Source organism: Neomonachus schauinslandi, chromosome 10, assembly GCF_002201575.2.
Source record: "Neomonachus schauinslandi chromosome 10, ASM220157v2, whole genome shotgun sequence".
Lineage (NCBI taxonomy): Eukaryota > Metazoa > Chordata > Mammalia > Carnivora > Phocidae > Neomonachus > Neomonachus schauinslandi.
The window spans coordinates 73,425,286-73,448,486 of record NC_058412.1 but is presented as its reverse complement, the minus strand read 5'-3'; the positions used below and the strand labels follow the sequence as shown (position 1 = coordinate 73,448,486).

The 23,201-nt window shown below is 36.7% G+C and overlaps 1 protein-coding gene across 2 annotated transcripts in view; it reads right to left on the bottom strand.

Moving 5' to 3' along the window:
* Positions 1 to 23,201, bottom strand: part of SRBD1 (S1 RNA binding domain 1) — a 196,640-nt gene that overhangs the window by 115,333 nt on the left and 58,106 nt on the right. For both annotated transcript variants that reach the window (XM_021701193.1, XM_021701195.2), the window contains 2 exons: positions 22,626 to 22,716; positions 21,768 to 21,875 (listed from right to left, as the gene is read on the bottom strand). In XM_021701193.1, the coding sequence (XP_021556868.1) occupies positions 21,768 to 21,875; positions 22,626 to 22,716 (199 nt within the window). The remainder of the gene's footprint in view (positions 1 to 21,767; positions 21,876 to 22,625; positions 22,717 to 23,201) is intronic.

The following is a 23,201-nucleotide window of genomic DNA, read 5'->3' as shown; positions in this document are numbered from 1 at the left end:
TTTAGTAGTTTGTGTCTTTTCAGAATTTGTCCATTTCATCTAAGTTATCTAATTTATTGGTATACAATTTTTCTTATTATTCCTTTGTAATCATTTTTATCTTTGGAAAGTTAGTAGTAACGTCCTCTTTTCCATTTCTGATTTTAAGGATTTTAGTCTTCTCTTTTTTTCTTGGTGAGTCTAGTTAATGGCTTGTCCATACTGTTGATACTTTCTAAGAACCAACTTTTGATTTCATTGCCATTTCACTGCATTTGTTAATGAAAAGTCTATATTTCATTAATTTATGTTCTATTCTTTATTTCCTTTCTTCTTTTCTCTCGCCTGCTTTAAGTTTAGTTTGCTTTTCTTTATTCAGTGTCATGTGGAAGGCTAAGTTTTTTAATTTGAGACTTCTTTTTCAACAAAGGCATTTACAGCTATAAGCGTTCCTCCCAACACTCCTTTAGCTGTATCCCATAAAGGTTGGTATGTTATGTATCTATTTTCATTCAATGTGTTTTCTAACTTTTTTTTATTTCTTCTTTGATTATTTAGGATTAATAAGTTAGTATTGTTCAATTTCCATATATTTGTGAATTTCCCAAATTTCTAATTTCTATTTTTATTCCATTGTGCTTATAGAACATACTTTGTATTGTTTGTATCCTCTTATATTTATTTATCATCACTGCTTTAAATTTTGTCTTTATTGTGGTAAAGTATTCATAACATATTTTTAATCATTTTAACCATTCAAAAGTGTACAATTCAGTTGCATTAAATACACTGTTACATGTTTAACAGTTACCAGTACCTTATATAAGTGGAATCATGCCATATTTGTCTTGTGTCTGGCTTCTTCATGTACTTATTGACTATTTGTATCTCTTCTTTGGAGAAATGTCTATTCAAGTCCTTTATTCATTTTTTAATTGGGTTGCCTGGCTTTCTGGTACAGAGTTGTGGGAGCTCTTTACATAAAATTCTGGAACCGGCACTCTCTTCTGCTGCTTCTCTAGATCTCTATAGGTTTTTGGCTGCATCCTGGTGGTAAATGTGGAGATCTTCTAGTTGTCATCAAAGATGCCAAAAACAAACTGCTCTTTGGCAGTTTGTGTGAACAGGTGTGAATCCACTTTCTCACAAGGCATCCTGGACTGAAGGGGTATCTCTTCCAGATGTTCTTCAGTGAAACCAGATTCAGAGCTTGAGCAGATATACTCCTGCAGGCATATGCCTGATTTGAACCAACAACAGCACAAAAGTACCACTGAGGCCCAGGGCCTGCTGCTGCCTCTGCACCACTCACTGCTGACTGCTTAATGGGCCCTCTTTGACATCTGGAAACGCTTTCTTTTGACTAGTAATTGCCTGGGATATAATTTTCCATTCTTTTACTTTTGTCATTTCTGTGTCTCATGTTTTAGATATATTTTTTTAAACATGAAGAGCAACTTTATAAGGCTGCTACAAGGATTAAATGAGTTAATGTATGAAAGTATTTAAAAGATTGCACCACTGCTATGTAAGAGAGGCAAATTCCATCCTCCCTGAAGAAAAACACATTAAATCCAGGCATCAAAGATTTTAGAGTTAAAATTCCAGGGAAAATGAATACACAATTTAAAAAAATCACATAATACATGTGCCTAAGTCAGCAGAAGTAACAAAATTTGCTTCTGAACCAGCAAACACACAGTTGTTGGAATTATCACATGAAGAATATAGTGTGTGTATGCCGAATATATTTAAGGAAATAAAAGAGTATGCAATGGGGGAGATGGAGCACAATGAAAATGTGCTTAATCAAAGATAACCTTGTAAAGTCCTTAAATGGCCATCTGGAAGCACAACGGGCCAGATGAACTTTTTGTTCCTCTTTTCCTTTGGTAAAGGCCTTCTCTTCCCTGAGCTAACAAAGCAAAAGTTTAGTTTGAAAGGGGTGGGGTGTGAGGTAAGGTGGTGGTATGAGCAAAGGGGTAGCCACACTGTACAGCCAAGGACCCTTATACCAACATTTACTGATTACATATTATGTGCCAAGCACCATTCTAAGTATTTTTAAATGTATCATTCCACTTCATCTTCACCAAATCCTCTGGTAGATAATATTATCATTCCCACTTTTAGAGATGAGAGACCAAAAGATTAAATGATTTGATATACTCACTGTAGCAGTAAGGGGTGAAGCTCTAATTTGAACCTGGCTCGACAGACTGTTCTCTTAACTACAAAAGTAGAAAAAGAACCCACACAAGTTCAAAGAACAAATATTCCAATTTACCTGGAATATAAGAATTTCTGATATCTGAGAACACCTGTTCTGAGAGAGAAGGGCATTTAAGTGGAATCCACTGAAAACAGGAACCAAAATTTCACTACAAATAATAGGAGCAGATCAGAGGAAGATTTAAATGAGATTACCTTGAAAAATAAAACAAAATATTGGAAATGGACTTATTTTAGCTATTATTTAATGAAATATGGGTTTATAAATTATAACTTGGTGCTAATTCCTATAAGGAATGTTAACTTATATGATTCCTTAATGAATGGTATCGGCGGCATAACGTAAAGAGCGATGCAGACTCAGATTATGAGTGCCTGAATGATGAACATCATGCCTTGGGTTGAGAAGGGAGTATCAAGAGATTATCTTGGAAATGTAGCTTAAGGCCAGCTCATCAAAGGCTCACACTCTCAAAGAAAGAAGAATGGCAACAGGAGACACTGTAGGAAAGAAATAGTAGAAACATTCCAGAGGGAGAATCAACAGGATTTCACAGCAATCTGAATGGAGTATATAGCCGAATAAGAAATCAAAGATTATCCATTTTGTGCCCAACGACAGAACTGCTAGCAAAGTAGAGGCTTATAAAAGAACAGAAACACATGAAGAAAAATAGTTGTGGGAGCCAAAGCACGGAGTTAAATTTGGCTGAATCTGAAGCACCAGAGAGATACTCAAATGACAGGCAGCAAGCCATTGAAACCTGAGTCCAGATCTCTGGAGAGAACTTCAAACTAAGGATATACATTTGAACCCACAGATGCAAAAGATGAAGCCCCACAAGTGGATAGAGAAATTACCAAGGAAAAGAAGATCTACAGAGAAGAAAAAGGAAATGAAGAAAATACTTGGAGCACTAAGTTGAAGAGCAAAGAAGAGGTGCAAGGGTGCATAGAAAAAAGAGTTATGAGAAGTGGAAATTAGATTATTCAAAAGAGGTGGGAGAAACAGCAGTATATGAAACTGAAAAGGAGTCAAGATGAGCTGGACCAAATAGCAAATGAAAACTATTGCTTCTATATAAAAACAAAAAACGGATGCTGTGCTTACACTGGATTTTGGAGACAAACATTCCTCCAAGTTACTAAATTCAACAAGACAGATACATTTTACATTTTCCCACTTAACACAAACCTGTCACTTCTCACTAAGGAAAAGCAGCCAGAAGGAGAAGATGACAAAAAAAAAAAAGTCAGTAAGAAAATGAAGAGTAGAAGCAAATCAAACCTGAAAGATCTAAGATACTTCAGAAGCCCAACATGTTACTGGGAGATTCTCCGGTCAGCTTCTTTTATCCACTTCTCATACTCCCCTGCCAAAAACCATGAATGAGAAAAATATCAAGTCTCAAATCTGAAAATTTAAGCAGGGGTCTTTAACATCCTTCCAGTCTTTCTACACCTGACAAAATTTATTGAAACAGAAAAAAAGACTGATCTCTTGGTAAATTTTACTTATTACTTTTCCCACCAAAGTCAAAACCACCTAAAAGTAGCATTTTGTATTTAGAACGAGATACAGAATCTCAAAAAGAGTTTGACAGGTAAAGGCCCTCTCGTAAAGAAGTGGAGATAAGAAAGAAAAAAGATATCGGAGTTCTTCTTATATAACCAATAAATTTTTAAAAAAACTTTTTTAAAAGATTTTATTTATTTGAGAGAATGAGTGAGAGAGAGAGAGCACAAGCTGGGGGAGGGGCAGAGGGAGAGGGAGAAGTAGGCTCCCCGCTGAGCAGGGAGCCCCATGTGGGGCTCAATCGCAGGACCCTGAGATAATGACCTGAGCCAAAGGCAGACATTTAACCGACTGAGTCACCCATGCGCCCCAACCAGTGAATTTTAATTCAAAATAAGCCTACGACCTGGAAGAGAAGGAAATCACTGACCCTTAGAAATCAGAGCATATGATCTGAATAGAAATGCACATCTTCAAAGTATTTCTTATACACTGAAGACACTACAGAAGCTTCTTCATGCCTGTATCCCACCTCAAAGTTTTAGCATTTTGGCCACACCAACGTCTGAATTCTGAGCCAAGAGACATCCGCAATATATTACTGAGTGTAACTTAAAATAGCAAGTAGAACGTGACAATGGCAATGGTGACAGCATCAGGATGGAACCATGGAACTGTTGGAAATCAAACCTGTTGGGAGCTGGGAGGGTAGTCTATCACACTTCTTGTGGTCCCTTATATTCCTAGATTCACGAAAATCATTCTGTTGAGAGGAAAAATAAAATGCTCTGAAGAATAAGAGGAATTTTAGGTAAGCAGGGTAACTAAGGGAACATAAAAAAATCAGTCGAAAACATACCAGTCAACTGTAAGCTGGTGACTTATTTGCAAGCCCAACTTGCTTATCACTAATTGACAAATTTATAATCCTTGACTCTGTTGATCCTTTCAATCAAGCTTTAGATTAACTTATAGTTATTATGTTTGAATGATTAAATATACAATATTAGGGCTAATTCATGTGCTTTAACTACACTGACCTTAAATTAGATAGGATATATAAAACCTCAGAATTAAGGGGAAAAAAAAAAAGATGCATGCATCAGTATGCCAACCAAAGGACTCCACAATACTGGGCCTCACAAAAGCTGAAATGCTTGCAAGATAAGATTGTGATGACTTTTTAGGCAGTATCACGCTTCTCTGTCTCTCAATTCCCTAGGACTATGATGAGTCATATCAAATTCTTAAAGGAACATATCTTCTATGCAAAAAAAGATGTTGCTAACTGTGAAGGGGGAGAGAAAAACATGGCATGAATGGAAAGGTACACATCTTCCAGCCTTCATTCTACTACCGATTTCCTAGTATCTACCCCTCTCAACCCTTGGTCACCTTTCCTAATGCCAGGGGTGAGCCATATATGGTGCACAGCAGTGGCAGCAAGAAGTTCTGCATTTCCTATATCAGGAAACGGGCAAGATGTACCTCTTCTACCCCCTTCCTCAATCATAGACTCAAATGCCAAGTAAGTTGCAAATGCTGCTCACTCCCCCACATAAACTAAGCTATCTGTCTTCAGGAGACCTCTACAGCTCTGTAGCACTATGTTGACAGTGAGAAAGGCTGTTACCAAACTCCTCTGTGTTAGTTACACTGTTGGTTTCTTACACTTTACAGGCCAAAGACTTTAGTTCAATAAATCGCAAGATCAGGTCTGGGTTGAAATTTATTTTCCTGCCACATATGAATAAAATGTTAAGCAGCGGGCGCCTGGGTGGCTCAGTTGGTTAAGCGACTGCCTTCGGCTCAGGTCATGATCCTGGAGTCCCGGGATCGAGTCCCGCATCGGGCTCCCTGCTCGGCAGGGAGTCTGCTTCTCCCTCTGCCCCTCCCCCCTCTCATGTGCTCTCTCTCATTCTCTCTCTCTGAAATAAATAAATAAAATCTTTTAAAAAAATAAATAAATAAATAAAATGTTTAAAATGTTAAGCAGCTAAGTGCAAACAAAATTACAGAATATCAAGAGAATATGCTATTTTTAAAGCGTTTTAATATTACACAAATACATTTTAACAAATACCAATTACAAAAAGTTTTTATTACAATAGATTTTAAAAGACTTCTATAGGTCAAGATTAAGTAATTTGAAAACAAAGTATAAATTTGAAAGCAAATTTCATTTTCTAAAATATTCTGTGATTTCTATTTTTCACTATTTAGATTAAGATAGGTCTGCGGTAAAGATGTTAGAAATAGATCCACAGATAATCCTTGTGATAATATCTGAAAAGCAAAATGTTTTAAACATTTTTTCTTAAGTAGAGAGAAACATCCAACAAATGTTTGTGAAACAAAGAAGGAATCAGTTTCAAAACTGAGCTACAAGAATTCTGCCCCCATATATTTAACCTAGAACAGAGACCATAGTCTCTAAAACATGCATTTACAGGAAAATAAATATTCCACAATACATATGGCAAACCTTGTCTGAGTCCTGTTTCCTTTGTTCTTCTTAAGACTCAGTTTCCCGCATTACTATGTTTAAAAGCTTTTTCTCAGATGGCTCAGTAAAGAATAAACAGGCTGTGAAGTTAAACTGGTTAAACAATCTCTGAATAAGATACTGACTTTGCCTTTTATTCTGTCTTTCATGGAGGTTTGATGAATTTTCTCTGGCCACCCTCTTCAATTTCCTTATAACCAAGATGAGTGCCTCCTCAACTCTAATCATAAGTGCCACTTTGGACTAAAGATTCCCCAACCCAAAGAAAAACACAAAAACAAACCACCTTGGGAGGAGCACAGCTGAAAAAGAGTATGTTCTTAACTTCTCGTTTACTCCCTTCTCTAGCTAACTATTGCCACCCAGCCACCACCACGCCAGCTACCACCACCATAACCAGCCCCCCCACAAAAGACTTGAAACAACTGCTTTAAATTTCTTTTAGTGCAGCAAGCAATAGCTTGTAAAAGGATGCAAACCAGCTGAAACATTTGACAGACAGTGTTAAATACCAGGGAATTCCTATCAACCATTTTACTTTAAAAGGTACTTTGATGTTGGCTATCTTTCATGTACCTCTTTCATGGTACATTAATAAAGAAAATGGAGCTGAAGTAAATCAAGTCCCAAGGTCACATCTAGAATTACAGCACTGTAGGTACCTGATGAAATACGGATTAATGCTGCATGAGTAGTGAATAAATAAAAGCACCTCTACCTACCAATCAGGCAAGTTTTACAAGTGCTTCTGAACTTTATTCTGCAACTAGACCTGAGACATCTTTAATCCCCCATGCCCCTGAAACCTAATTATCATAATGTGAACCCAAATGTTAGGGTGCCTTCAAAATGCAAGTGCTGTGAAGCAGAAAAGTAATGGGAATTAAGCTGGGTGTAACCTTAGAAATGTATGGATGTGGGGGAACTTGAAAGTTGTATTTCAATAAGTCAGAAGAGCATAATACAAAGATTTAGCCACATAAAATACATTAGACTCAAAAGGTTCCTCCCTCAAAAACAAAAACAAAACAAAAAAACCCAAACCATATAAAACACAAATAAGTTGGATTCAAACTATTTGCAAGTATAAGTTTCTGGTCCCAGAATCTCCAAGTCCCATATAATCAAATGAAAAGGATCTCAACAACAAAGAGTTCTAGCAATTTTGCATTCTCCTAATGCAATTGAAATGAGAGACAGAATCATAGTGATTCTGTACAACCCAAACTTCTCTAATTTAAAAAAAAAAAACAAAAACCTTAAATGCTCCCAAATAATCAATGGAACATGTTTTTTTTTTAAATGTCGACCAAAGGTGAGGGAAAATAGCAAGCTCTTTAATGCCAAAGAAAAGAGGAAAATACAAATTAGAATGGGCCAAGGAGTTAACAATCTCAAGGTAAAACTCAACCCATCAGTAATTTGTTGATAATGTAGTCTTATTCCTTACATATCTAATTTATTGAGGGACTAGGACTTTAAAAAGAATTAAAATTACATAATATAAATACATTCATCTTGTACTCACTACATGTCTGTGTTCACTACAACACAGAATTCAGCATAAATCAAGATTGCTCTGGGCCCTAATCACAGAGACAGTTACTCAGTGTACCAAAAGATCTACAATACAAGCTTATAAAATGGTTCCTATCTTTACCAAGTACAGCATTTATGGAAAGGTCTGTGAAAACTTATTTCATCTACTTATTTATAAACATTAGAATATTTTTTTAAAGATTTTATTTATTTGAGAGAGAGAGCACAAGCAGGGGCAAGGACAGAGGGAGAGGGAGAAGCAGACTCCCCGCTAAACATGGAGCCCAATGCAGGGCTCATCCCAGGTTCCCGAGATCACGACCCAAGCTGAAGTCAGATGCCTAACCGACTCAGGCACCCCTATAAACATTAGAATCTTAAAAACTATTCGGGGCGCCTGGGTGGCTCAGTCGTTAAGCGTCTGCCTTCGGCTCAGGTCATGATCCCAGCGCTCTGGGATCGAGCCCCACATCGGGCTCTCCGCTCCGCAGGAAGCCTGCTTCTCCCTCTCCCATTCCCCCTGCTTGTGTTCCCTCTCTCGCTGTGTCTCTCTCTGTCAAAAAAAAAAAAAAAAAAAAAAAAACTATTCTATGCAACTGATGTCTCTATGGCAGAAAACAGTATTTATCTGATAAATGTACTTTAATAACAGAACTTGTGTACAGATGAAAATGGTGAACTCCACTCCACTTTCAAGATCACAGTAAAATGTTAGCTTGGAGGAGGATCTAGGAGTGTAAGACTGTACATATACACAAACTGGGATAGAGAAAAAATGTAAAACAATTGCATAAAATAAGGCGTTGTTCCTTCCATTTCTAAAGGTTATCAAAAATACTCATAAAATCCCAAACTTTATCACTTGTTACATTAATGCAGAACATACTATTGTTTTAATTTAAATTTTAGGTTCTGTTATAGCAAATACACTTGTCTAAACAGAACATCTGTTTTGGTTATAATACATTGTATCTTTGGCAAGAACTTGTAATAAAACTAACAAAAACAATCAAGACTCTTTATTGGATCTGGCAACAAAAGCAGATTTGTAACCAAAAACCTTAAGACTAGAAATGACCATCACTGGGCTCTAGGCCAGTTCTAATCTAAGTCAATAAACAAAGATCTGCAAGAAGGGCTACAGTTAAGGGGGGTTGGGATAACTCCTGCAGATATTTAAACTGGACTTAGAGATACAGAAACACATGGGTTACAAAACTGGTAAAAAATATTTTATTTTGATCAAAAACTGTCAAATTGAATCTGAATCCAAATAGTATTTTAAAACCACACACACACACACACACACACCCATAATTATTCATTCCTTATGCCTCCTTTCCAACATATCTCATTGAAACGGTCTACTTAAATACATATTTTTAAAAGTATTCTGCCATTTCCACAAAATGAACATAAAGTATATGGGTTGTAAAATAATTTTACTTTAAAATTTATTTAATGTCACAAACATACCAGAAAGGAAGCTTTAAAACAAGTCCAGTGTTTACAATAGTCAAAGAAATGGAAAGAGGATTATCAGTCAATAGGTGAAGGACAACAAAATCCTAAAACATCACAATACATTTTCTGTAGCCATCAGTGTAGAAAGAAGTGAGACAAATATTCTATCACCTTAACTTGTCATTAAGCATAGTATTCAAACTAATATCCAAAAAACACTTTTAGGCTGTCCCATGTTTCAAGTCTAATTCATGGCCTCCATCACTGCTATAAAATGGAGATGGAGGAGAAAATCTTTTTAAATACAAAGAAACTGACCTTACATGAAAAACAGAAATTACTGTACTAGTCAAAAATAAATAACAGGGGGGCGGCCTGGGTGGCTCAATCAGTTGGGCGGCCAACTATTGATTTTGGTTCAGGTCATGATCTTGGAGTTCTGGGACTGGACCCTGTGTTGGGTTCCACACTCAGCCTGGAGTCTGCTTGGGATTTTCTCTCTTTCTCCCTCTGCCCCTCCCCCTGCTTGCATGCATGCACATGCTCTCTAAAATAAATAAATAAATCTTTAAAATAAATAATTAAATAAATAGATAACAGCAACCACAACAACTTTTCCTCCATATAAAATAACTTTAACTTCACAATATAATGAGCTTTACATAGCTAGATATATCTTACGTCACATAGCTAAGCTTATTGATTAGATGGGAAGTAAATTCCTTTAAAACAAAACCAAAAAATTAAATCCAGGTGGTTCAAGAGATCTGCTACACATTATTCTGATAGAATCCTCAATGGTCAAATTTCAAGGAAACCTTAGAAATCATCTCATCGAAATCTCTACTGAAAATTCCTTTAACATCACAAAAGTCATTTATCCCTGTGCCAGTTCATCTTGTTAAGTTGGGTTCAACGTGTTTCCAAAACTTTCCTGATCCTGATTCTTTTTTTTTAATTTTATTTTATTATATTATGTTAATCACCATACATTACATCATTAGTTTTTGATATAGTGTTCCATGATTCATTGTTTGCGTGTAACACCCAGTGCTCCATTCAATACGTGCCCTCTTAATACCCATCACCAGGCTAACCCATCCCCCCACACCCCTCCCCTCTAGAACCCTCTGTTTCTCAGAGTCCATAGTCTCTCATGGTTCGCCTCCCCCTCCGATTCCCCCCCCTTCATTTTTCCCTTCCTACTATCTTCTTCTTCTTTTTTTTTTTTTTAACATATAATGTATTATTTGTTTCTGAGGTACAGGTCTGTGATCCTGATTCTAATACACCTCCATGTCTGCAAACTTGAAAATCTTGACTAAATCACTGAGCAGAACGTTAACTAATACAGTGTCTGTGGCAAGCCCCTAGAGACCTCACACCAGACATCAAACCAGTAGCTAATCAACAACCTTCCGGGAGCCACGTAACCAAATCTCTATTTCTCTAGTTTCTCCATTAAAGTATCAAGAGACTATTCAAAGTTGTGCTGAGATCTAAATGTGCCTACCAGTTTTAGTTTTCCAAACAGAAAATGAAATGGGATAAAGCCAAAATGTTTTATTTATAGAAAGTGTGCACTGATTTCCAGTAGATATGTTCTATTGTCCCTTCCTAGGTGCTCATTAATCATCCTTTTCTGATTTCATAATAGCCTGATCAAGATCGACACTCAACAGTCATTTGCATCTTTATTCCCCTTTGGAACATTAAAATACCATCCACCCCTCTCCAAGCTTCCATAATTTCTTAATAATTAACCAACAGTGGCACCAAAATTTTATTCCCAAGTACACCCAGAATGCCAGAAAATATTTTATCTGCGGCAGAAGATGAAATGAGAAATGGAAACACTCTTACTAATGCCCTATTTTAGTTACATTGTGGTTTTCTTTGGTGATCTTTATTCTATCTTCTTAGCCCCAAATCATTCTATCTCGCCAATCAAAAGAAGAGCACTTTTACTTTCTGATAGCCCCTGACAGCCCCTGATAAGGAGGATGACATTATGTACAAGCAGTGGGATCTCTTTCCTCACTCTCTTTTTCCTAAGATAATCATTATAAATCTTTTATGCTATATTTAACATTTGTGGAGAGGCAATAAATAGAGGGATTCAGGCCTGGAGCCTTAGTCTTCCTGTACTATTTTTGGCAGATCAGTGACTCTTCTTTTACACACACTTGGTTACTTACTTTTTATCAGCTTTGTATTTGACCTTGTAAAATATACAATTGACTGAAAGTTTACAGCCAACACACACAAACTGATTTACTTCCCCATCTTTTTCTGGTGGTAGAGCCCCTGGAAGTCAAAATGCTCCATTCAGAACATGATGAAATATGTGAATTTCAAACCATATGATTGAATATACAGGGCTAAATCAAATACTAGATACTAGTAGACATTGACAAATTAAGAAAAATGTATGAGTGTAAAATAAAAATTGCTCCAAACTTGGTTTGACAAAGAACCATTCTTGTATAATGTAACTTACAGCCTTCTTCTATGGGGGGGGAAAAAGCATTCTTCACAGAATGTGTCAGCAATTTTCATATACTTAAATGGGTATAAGACTTAGCAAACCAGTCACCCAAACTATTTTGTTTTCTAGTGTAATTATCCTACATTCTCATTTTCCTCTAGAATTTTGTTACCAAGAGTGAATCTCTGAATTGGCCTAATAGAAGCCTTTTCCTTTGCAAGAAGATTACCAAAAAACTAACACATGTAAATGAAGTGTTTGGAAAGTCTTCTTTGACATGAGGAATTTTAATTGAGAAAATTCTATCCATTAACTTTTTCCAGAGAATTTGGAAAGGATTGTAGTTCATAATTTTAGTGGTGGAGCACATTAGTCCAGCTTACATTTCCCAATGTGTTGAGGACTGTTGCCCTATTTTCTTTCCCTAAGAGGATCTTTTGCAATTTTATAGGGTAATCTGAATTATATTTCTAAGAGTTTCCCAGCTTCTCATTAGGGACTCCTATAATCTTACCTCTTAACTTTGCTTTTCTTTTTTTAAGTAGGCTGTGGAGCCCAACACAGGGCTTTTTTTTTTTTTTTTTTTTTAAAGATTTTATTTGACAGAGAGAGACACAGCGAGAGAGGGAACACAAGCAGGGAGAGTGGGAGAGGGAGAAGCAGGCTTCCCGCCGAGCAGGGAGCCCGATGCGGGGCTCGATCCCAGGACCCTGGGATCACGACCCGAGCCGAAGGCAGACGCTTAACGACTGAGCCACCCAGGCGCCCCCCAACACAGGGCTTTAACTTATACTCATGACCCTGAGATCAAATCCTGAGCTGAGATACAGAGTCCAACACTTAACTGACTGAGCCACCCAAGTCCCCCTTAACTTTGCATTTTTAAAGGTTCAAATATCGGACTTCATATAGCAATATTTCTTCAAATTTTTCTGATTATTATTGACAGTAAAATATGCTTTACATCACAATCCAGGGCACAATACATGTATGTACCCAAAACCTATATTCATGGAACAATACCTAGACTTAATAACAAGAGATGCACTCTAGTTTTTATCCTTTTTTTTTTTTAAATGCTGATTGGGACCCACTATATGGATGTCACCTTCCTCCAATGGACTGCAACCCACAGTGTGAAAACCATGGGTCTAGAGAGCTCATATGACATGGAAAGATGAGGATAATGAGGACATGAATGTGGATGCGGATAAATGAGGGGCATAAACTCATCATGCTTTTCTTCAGCCTGGGTGATACCATAACACATGGAAAGAATTCCTAGCATAAGAGATAAGAATATATGTTACATCTAGATCTACCTACAACTGCACTTGTTACTTTATCTTCTTACCTTGCTTTTAATTCTCCATAGAGAATTCATCACCAATTAGCATAATATATATAAACAAACACATACATTTAGATTTTCATCTGTTTTCCCTACTAGGTAAAAGCATCAAGAAGTCAAGTCAAGTACCTCCCAGCACAGTACTTCGCCTGCCACATAGTCTGAGTGCTAACAATACTTTGCTGACCATATGAGAGCATGTGTAATGGGATGTTTTTGTTCTGGCTTAAGTCCCAAAACCCTGTTGTGCCACCATGAGCAATCGCCCAACTTCATCCTATAAAATGGATATGTGTTTGAGGAGAAGGACAGGGGTGTTAGAGCTGAAAGAGAACATTTCTTTAAGAAAACTGTTGGAATGCTGCGGCATTTTTCCTGCTGCTGAACATCTCATGTGGAGGCATGTCCCACTCACACCATGCCAGGTGAGAGGGGCCTGCCTGGGACCAATATGTGAGTGTGACATAAGAAAGAGAACAGATGTAAACACAAGCATGAGGGGAGAGGGGAGGAAAGGGAGAGAAGGGGAGAGAAAGGGAGAGAGAATAACAAAGGGAGAGAGCCATACTAGGATGAGTTGTTGATCCCCCTTTGAGAGAAGACAAGGATGTATGAACCAAACAGGCCTGCAGGAGACAGTGAGAGGGAGCTCTAAAAAGATTCTGTCCAAGATGACTCAGTAGGAAAGTGATTCAGACAAGAGCAGCCTGTCTGAAACCCAGGACTGAAGGAGGGTCATGGTCAGCCTGAGAACATATCTGCCAAGTCACAGAAACAATTCAAGGATCCTGCTGGGGAAGATCTCAGGAAACAAAAATAAAAACCAAGTACTTCAAAAATTCCCCATGGACGAATGAATCAGCAATTGCATGTAGGCCACCCAGAGGGCCCTATCCTCAGACTGCAACTGTCCCCACTGTGTAATATTATGGCTCCTTTTACCTCTTCACAACTCTGAAGACTATACTTAAAGGAATCTGAAAATTCAGCTGGTGAGTTGGGAAGAAAGGGAACAATAACAAGGAGGGAAGAGTGAGGAAGCTAACCATGCCCCTACAAACCCCTAGAGTGAGGTGGTGTTTCCCCAGAGTGAAACAGACCTGACATAGAAATTAATGCACATCAAATGTGGAGCCTTGAAGATATTTCAATTGTTGAAATGAGACTGTTCTCCAGACTAAAAGGGAATGAAAGAGCAGAGACCCTTATCTCAGCCAGGGATAGAAGAACTACTCCAAGCATGAGCTGACTAGGAGTGGGATAGTAAGTAAGCAGTTGTCTTCTTCTTGCACCTTACTGAGTGAGTCCATCTCATTCAATGAAACATTTACACATGATAAATACTTGTGGAATGAATGAATACATAAATAAAATATATAAAAATGTTGATACCATTCTCTGGTGAAATTACAAATTATTTTTATTTTCCTCTTCATATTTTCCTAGATTTTTCAAAACCTCTTTTAAACTTAAAAAACAAAAACAAAAAACACTAAATTGCCAGAGAACAATGTCACACACATTTCAGTGAGCATTCATAAAGTAAACAAATAAAAGAAACAAGTAATTCTTAATTCAAAAGTATAAATTTAGATGATTAAAAATGATCATCTAATTTTACCTTATGTTTTATTTGTCTTCAATATCTGAAAACACCAAATTTTAAGTTTAAAGTAGTAGATAAAAAATAGAAAATCAAGTGGAGGGGGGAAACAAAAATAGAAAATAAAGTTATGAACTTGTTTGCCAGTAATATGGAAGATCAGTTACCTGGACCTAAAATGTCGATTTTATTGAAAACAACGAGAAGTCCTAGATGTAATACATCTTCTTATTTAAAAAGTGAGTTGGCGGGCGCCTGGGTGGCTCAGTTGGTTAAGCGACTGCCTTCGGCTCAGGTCATGATCCTGGAGTCCCGGGATCGAGTCCCGCATCGGGCTCCCTGCTCGGCAGGGAGTCTGCTTCTCCCTCTGACCCTCCTCCCTCTCATGCTCTCTGTCTCTCATTCTCTCTGTCTCAAATAAATAAATAAAATCTTTAAAAACAAAAACAAAAAAAAAATAAAAAGTGAGTTGGCAAGAAAGAAATACTCAACCTAAAAAAGGTTAAGTGAATGTGGGAACCTTGATTTCTGACGCTGACTTTCACCCGAGGCATTTGTTGAACCAGGTGATTTTTATTTTCCATCTTCATGGTCTCACAAAGCTTCACACAACTAGAGGACTAGAAGACAAAACCCAGGGTCCACCTATGATGGATATGGGTTATAAAAGATTCCCCTGCCTACTTTCACACATATAAAACCCCCAAAGTGGGGCTCCTGGGTGGCTCATTCAGTTAAGCATCTGCCTTTGGCTCAGGTCATGATCCCAGGGTCCTGCGATTGAGCCCCGCATGGGGCTCCCTGCTCAGCAGGGAACCTGCTTCTCTCTCTCTCCCACTCCCCCTACTTGTGCTCTCTCTCTTTCTGTCAAATAAATAAAATCTTAAAAAAAAAAATACAGTTTAATATCCCAAAGTATATATATCCCAAGGGGTTAAACCCCCATGGTTTAATATCCCAAGTATATATATGGATTAATATCCCAAAGTATATATATCCCAAGGGGTTAAATATCACATGTATATTTAATATCCCAAAGTATATATATCCCAAGGGGTTAAACCCCCATGTGTATATATGTATATGTATATATGTGCATATATACACACACACACACACCCACGTAAGATTAAACCCCCAGTATAAGGGTCAAAGAGAAATAAGCTCACTGCACCCTACCCCCAGGATAGTGTGGTGAAAATGGACTATCTCAAACCTTGTCACAAGGGGAATCTCTGATGAGAACATGGAACAACCATAAGCCATCTCTCTAGTGTGCAGCCTAAATTCACACTACCTGGGTGGCCAGAAAAAAACTCAAGCCGAGAATTTAATTTAAATGATTCCAAGCTCGTAGTGTCTACAGGAGCCTGACAGAAACAAATGCAAATCCTTTTTGGAGTGTCTCACAATCAGCGTAGGCCTCAATGAATTCCCACAGATAAAGTTCCATGAAAATAAGGAGTTTTCAATAAAAATTAACTGAAGAGGAAACAAAGCAGCAGAACCAGCAGTAACAACAGATAGCAGAAATAGACTTCCAAGGATTTTCAATACTAGAATTATCACACAAACTATAAAACAGCAATGGTTGGTATGGTTAAGGAAATAAAAGATAGGTGTGAAAATATATTCAGGAAAAACAAAAGACCATAAGAATGATCAAGTGGATCTGAAAAAATACAGAGCTTCTGGAAATGAAAATCATAACTGAAGTTAAAAATTGAATCAGATGGTAGCTACACTCATGATGAGCACAGTATAATGTACACTTGTTGGATCACTATATTGTGTGCCTGAAACTAATGTAACATCATGTGTCAACAACACTAAAAAAAAAAAAAATTACATGGATGGATGTCAATTCTCCACAAATTAAATTGTAGAGCCAATTTAATCCCAATCAAAATCCCAGCAGGACCATTTGTAGAAATTGAAAGGCTGATTCAACAGTTTATGTAGAGGCATAAGAGCCCTACAATAGCCAAAACAATTTTGAAAAAGAAGAATAAAATTGAAGGACTTACACTACCTAATTTAATGACTTATTAGTGTTAAGACATATAGATCAATTAAACAGAACAGACTCCAGAAATAAATTCACATGTATATGGTAGTTGATTTTGAACAAACATGCCAAAGCAGCTCAATGGGGAAAGGAAAATCTTTCACAAATGGTACTGGAATAATCCAGTCATATGCAAAAAAATAACTTCATACCATATATAAAAGTTAACTTTAAATGGGTTATAGACAAATCCCATACTAAATGTGCCTGCAAATAAATACCAAAAATACAGCTGATTAGTCTATACTCATAGGTTTAAAACTGAAGATATATCAAAAATCGAAAATAACCAGTTGTCAACAGGTGACTAAAATATGGTGTAACCAAACAAGAGAATTAAAGAAGAAAAAGGAGGGAGGGAAGGAGAAGGAAAATGAGGAAGGAGAAAGGGAAGAGGAGGGAGAGGAAGGGAGGAAAGAGAAGAAATCAGGTGGCTCTGCTGTTTACAAAACACTGCAGCTGGCAATAAAGGCCTTCAGAAAGAAAGGGAAAAATCAGCATCCATCCTTTTTTCAAAACTACTCTCAAAACTAATTAACAGCTTTCTATTCTGTTTCTGTTACCTAAGCTGATTAAGGTTCTCTGGTTAATTTTTGGTTTCTTGGAGAATAAAAAGCTTCAAAGCAACCATATCGGTAACTGAGAAGATAATGAGGTTTCATGGCTTTACAAAGAAAAGTCAGAAGACTTAAAGAAAAGTTAGAGAAATAAAAACTTGAGGGAAGCCTGCATTAAAAAAAAAAAACAAACCACTTGATATTCTTGGACATATAGGAGGTTCTTATTTTCTACAAAAACTAATAAACTTTCTAATATTCTAGACTCAAGATTAATAAAAAACTCAAAAGCCATAAAGAAAAAGACAGATAAATCTTAAAAAGATAAAATTTAGGATTCTATACAAAATAAAGCTTGAATTTAAACACAAAATGGAGAAAACTACTTGCATAATCTGCAAAAATTACAACAAATGGACCAATAATTAATATATAAAAACATTTACAAAACATTATGAACAAGACAAAAACCTCCAACAGAAAAAAAATGAGCAAAGGACATAAGCCATCCACACATACACAAAACAATTCAGAAATGGCCAGTGAGCATACAAAAATATATTTGACTTCATTAATAATAATAGCAAGTATATGCTAAGTGCTGTTCTAAACAATTTATATATACTAACTCATTTAACCTTCACAATAATTCTGTAAAATAGGTACTATTATCATCCCCTTTTACAGATGATGAACCTGAAATACAGAGAGGTTAAGTAATTTGTCCAAGGTTACACAATTCGTTAAGAAGCAGTACTGCTGGGATATCAATATGCAATTAAAACAAAAATGATAGAACAAACATGCATCATAATAATACTCAAGGTCCCAGAGAAAGGTGAGCAGAGACACTGTAGGTAAGAATATTAATTGGCATAGTCATTCTGGAAGACAGCACAGCAATGTACTTCAAAAGCCCTACAAATACGCAGTTTGAAAATTAATTTTCTCAAACAAGCAATAATTCATACAACCCAAGACAGTGATTACATGGGGTAGAGCCACTCCAAGGAAAAAACACACAAGGAGCCTAAAAGCTGGGAACAAGGACAATCATTTTATTCTTCCTCAAACTGTATATAGAGGTTCTATATTCTTTAGATATATTTCACACTAAGAAGTGCTTTATTTTCTTCCCTCTTCATCTGGACTTTTATACGGACTTATAATATAAATATTTTTAAGTAAAGACATCCCAAATTAGCCAACATGCTGAAAAGAGGGAGAAATAGCATGGAAATAATCTCAGTAATAGATTGGGTTTGGTAATTAAGCACTCTGCAATTTAGGAGCAGTGGTAAGGTACCTCTTTAAACCTGTAGTCTACTTCTTGGAATGGATTTGAAAGCAATAAAGGTATGTGCAAAGATTTAAGCATGAAACATTTATTATAGCTTTGCTGATAATAGTGATGATTAGAAAAAGCCAGCGTCACACAATGAGGAATGACTAAAATATAAGATCATATAAAAGTTTATCCATAGTAATTTTAAATGACTTTGTAAAGTCCATTTATTGGCATGGGAGTGTATTAAGTTGGGGAAATGCTGTAAAACATGTACAGTGTGAGTTTCTTTTTATAACACACACAATCTAGAAATATGCTCTAAACTATAAATAACAATTGAGCTAATAGAAAAGCCTATCACTTACCTGTGTTTTCCAATTTGAAATAATATTACTAATACCTTTAAAGAAATAATGTTTGTTTTCTAATTTTAAGGCAAGAGTTTCATTAGCTTCACTCTTAAACATTTTTCACAAAGGAGTTAACCCTTTGAGGCTCAAGCTACTCCCTGCAATTAAGTTAAACGCTGGAAGATACAACAACTAATCTCAAGCAACAAAATTACGATTCCTTAACTTATATTTTCTTTCTATTAAATGGTTGGTACCCTCCTGGAATGAAAGAAGAGAGAGGTCCAATATGTACTTTACAGATGTCCAGCACCTACCCTCTTTTCCTAATATGATCTAGCCATCTGCTCGTGCTTCAAGGGCCAAGCCTGCTACATCTAACCTCAAACCCATAACCCCACGCCTCTCCCACAGCGCCTGTTCCCTTTTCTCATTCTCTCATCACACACCGCACCTCCTCAGGTCACTCTATTTTCTAATTCTTTCATTATCCTAATGATCTAGGGCATTGGGAAGCAAAATTAATTTCTTTTCTCTTATTTTCTATATTTGCCTGCTCAAACTCACTTGTATACTGTAGCTTTCAGGGAAGAAACATAAAGTGCAGGGTCTGAATTAACAGCACAAAATTTTCTTTTCCATTTGCTGCTCCCAGGTTTTTATGTGATCTCATGTAATTCTACAGAACGCACACAATGCTGTGATTTCTAGCAATGCTTCTACGATCAGCGTAAAGTGTGCCAACCATAGTTTGAAATATAAGAAGGCAAACATTAAAGAGTCCTTTTAATTCTTTCACAGTTCATTAAATAAATATATAACTCTAACCATGCAATATTTTTTATTTCAAAATTATCATTTATCTTGGGCAAAATATAATCTCTAATCTACCAAATGCAAATTTCTCTATCAATGAAAAAAGAGAAAAAACAGTAAGTCATAGATTTACCAGAGTGTTAAGCTGAGGGGAAGTTTTCTACAGTTGTTCCATATTGTAATTCTGGTCAATAGCTTGAAAATATTTATCTGATTAAAAATAATTTAAACCTTAATTTGTTGAGATGGACCTATATACAGATGTTTGTGCACAGATGTTATGTTTAATGGGAAGGAGGCAGAGATAAATAAAACATGATCCCCTGATTTAAGAAGGTTTCAATGTAGGAGGAGAAACTAGATACATTGCTCATAAGCATAAATGTCTCATAAGGAGCTAGCCATTTCTACATTTCAATAAATGTTACCACTGCTACACAAAAACCACTATTTTTTTACAAAAGGAAAAACCAGGACAAAAGCAGAAAATAATCAAGTATAATAATTTAACATGAATGGAAACAAACATTCAGATATTCCAAAAATAAAATGAGTGCCTACTATGTGCCAGAGGATTGAAACAGCAAATCATACTAGCACATTTAATATTTTAATGATCTGAAAGTTCTTTTTATAAGCACTACAAATGTACCCAAGATATTTATATTAAATTAACATGAACAAGTTAAAAAAAAAAAAAATCAGACAAGTTGCCTGAAATAAACGGAATCAGCTATATCGGGTCCTTGTACCAGGTTCTCAAAAGGATTGGATGCATGTGCACAGTTCCCAGTATAGGTAAGATCCACAGTATTCCCCAGACCATCCTGAACAAGAATGGGGGCAGGGGAAGCTGAGGTGGACTTTTCAATCTGGTCCTTTCCTGAACCATGGCCTGTGGTACCTACAGCTTTTTTCTTTTTCCCTGACCTCCTAATCCCCTTTGGTTACCCTGCATTTGTTTTCCTGACATCTTGATTACACTCTTGGCCTATGGAACACTACACTAAATACAAGCCCTCCTCTTTTGGCCTACCTCCATGGATCTTAGGATTCTTCTTCTTGTGTTGGGTTTTGTTTGTTGATCTTGTCAGTCACATACTCATCAGTTGACTTATAGCAGTGGAAGATGGTGCTTGTGCACTCTTCCCTAGATATCAGCTATTGTAATTATCTTCCGTCGTAGAATTAAACCCTTAAAAACTTAATATTCTACTGTAGTTTGAAAAAGGTAAGCCTGAGGGCACCCGGGTGGCTCAGTGGTTTAACTGTCTGCCTTTAGCTCAGGTCACAATCCCAGTGTCCTGGGATCAAGCCCCACGTTGGGCTCCCTGCTCAGCAAGGAGCCAGCTTCTCCCTCTCCTGCTCCCCCTACTTGTGCTCTCTGTCAAATAAATAAGTAAAATCTTAAAAAGGAAAAGAAAAGAAAAAGGTAAGCCTGGCTACCTGAGGTCTAAAGGGAAAGTAAGGAAACGAAGGTGAATGAAAGCAGAACTACTACAGATCTGGGGAAGGACTAGAGAAATGGGTCATGCTAAGCCAAAGCTATTCAGAAGTTAAGTGGATGCCTATATAAAATGAAAGCTTGCAATGAAGACACAAACAAGAAAGGAATATCAGAAGTGCTTTTAATTGGTAATACCCTTGGCTGTCAGTTCTGAAAACCAATTTATACGCATCAGAACTTTGGGAGAAAAAAGCTAAGTTATCCACAGTCCTATGTACTAGTTTGTAGTTAATTAGAGCCCTCACACAAGGTACAACCTAGAAAACCCCATGAACGCAAGTAAGTCCTATCTTTCTATTTCTGTGGGAGTCTTTAGGATACTGAAACTCAAATTTCTCTAGGAGACAGACACTTTACATTGTCCTACAAAGCACTTGTGAACAGCAAAAGGTGTTTTGCAGGCAAAGAAGATGGATATTATAAAGAAGAGAGAATTCATCACAGAAGGAACTGTAGAAGTTCCTTTGCTTCTCAAAGAAAACAAACATTCCTAATATCCTTACCAGTAAACAACATCCAGTGGTGAAAAGTAATTTTTCATTATCAGGTCAGCAAAGTAAGCTTCTGTTTCCCGGCAGGCAGTTCCATTTCCAATCACCACCGTGCTGCAGCTGCAAGGGATAAACAAGATGAGAAATGGAATGAGCTCAAGGCATGCTTCTAAATCAATCAGGAGAAAATGCACAGAATGCACAAATACTATCATACGATGATCTTATTCTCTCATATAGCCAAGCAACATCTCCACTATTTCACAATGGAGGCACAGACTTTTATAGAATAAAGGACAATGCCCCTGCATTTGGTATGGGAAGCAATGGAGAAATATTCTACTGTCATACAATCAAGAACAGTCAGCTTTCTTCCCATCTAGAAGGAACCAAATTTACACATAGATAAGAAACTCTGGAGCATTCTAGGCCATAATAAAGACATCATGACTGAATTATGTGATATGTTGCCAAATAATTTCTGAAGCTTCAAACTACCATCACATCCACTCCTCAGATCCATAAAAAAGAATGGAAGGAAGGAAGGGAGGGAAAGAGGGAGGAAGGGAAGGAGGGAGGCAGAGAGAGAGAGAGAAAGAGAGAGAGAGAAAGCCCAAATAAAAGAATTCAATGCTCACTTTTGCTCATATTACCACCTTTGTTTAGTGAAGGTGGCAGAGGAAGGGAGAAGCATCCCTCCGGAGTCTCCAAATGTAGAGTTCTCCAGCAATTTGCCCCAGCATTGTTTTACATGATTCCTTCTCTCTCAGCAAGGCACTTCCCTTAATCCCTCCCTCCAATTAGGAGCTACAAAGGTATCTCTGATTGGCTGAGCCAGTGAAGTACTCAAAAGGTTACTTATGTTCATACTTGAAATTCAGCAAAAGCCTCTTTATTTTCTCTGCCTCTCGGAAGCCTTGTCCACAATGCAAGTAAACCACGTCAGTATGAAGTATCTGACCTTAGAGAAAATGAAAAGAATAAGCCAATTTTGTAAGAAATTACAAAACACAACACAAAGATGATATGCTTAAGTAATTTATACCAGAAAAGGGAACTGCTTTGTCTTTTAAAATGCAGGATGAATCATTCATATTCACTAAATCAGATTCTCCCAAAGCACTCTGAAATTTTGTTACTTCCAAAGTTATAAGGACACTACTTTGCTACTTATTATTAACAAAATCATATTAACCAGATTATATGCCATAACACCTAAAAGATAAATGGTTTTTAATAGCACATAACATCAAGGTAACATTTACTGAATATGTACCAAATGCCAGGCAATGTTGTAATATGATTCTATTTCTTCTTTTGGGGTGTAGATATGTGAATGTAGATATGTATAATTCTTAAGCTGCATATTTATGACTTGTGTGCTTCTCTATATATTATATTATATTATATTATATTATATTATATTATATTATATTATATTATATT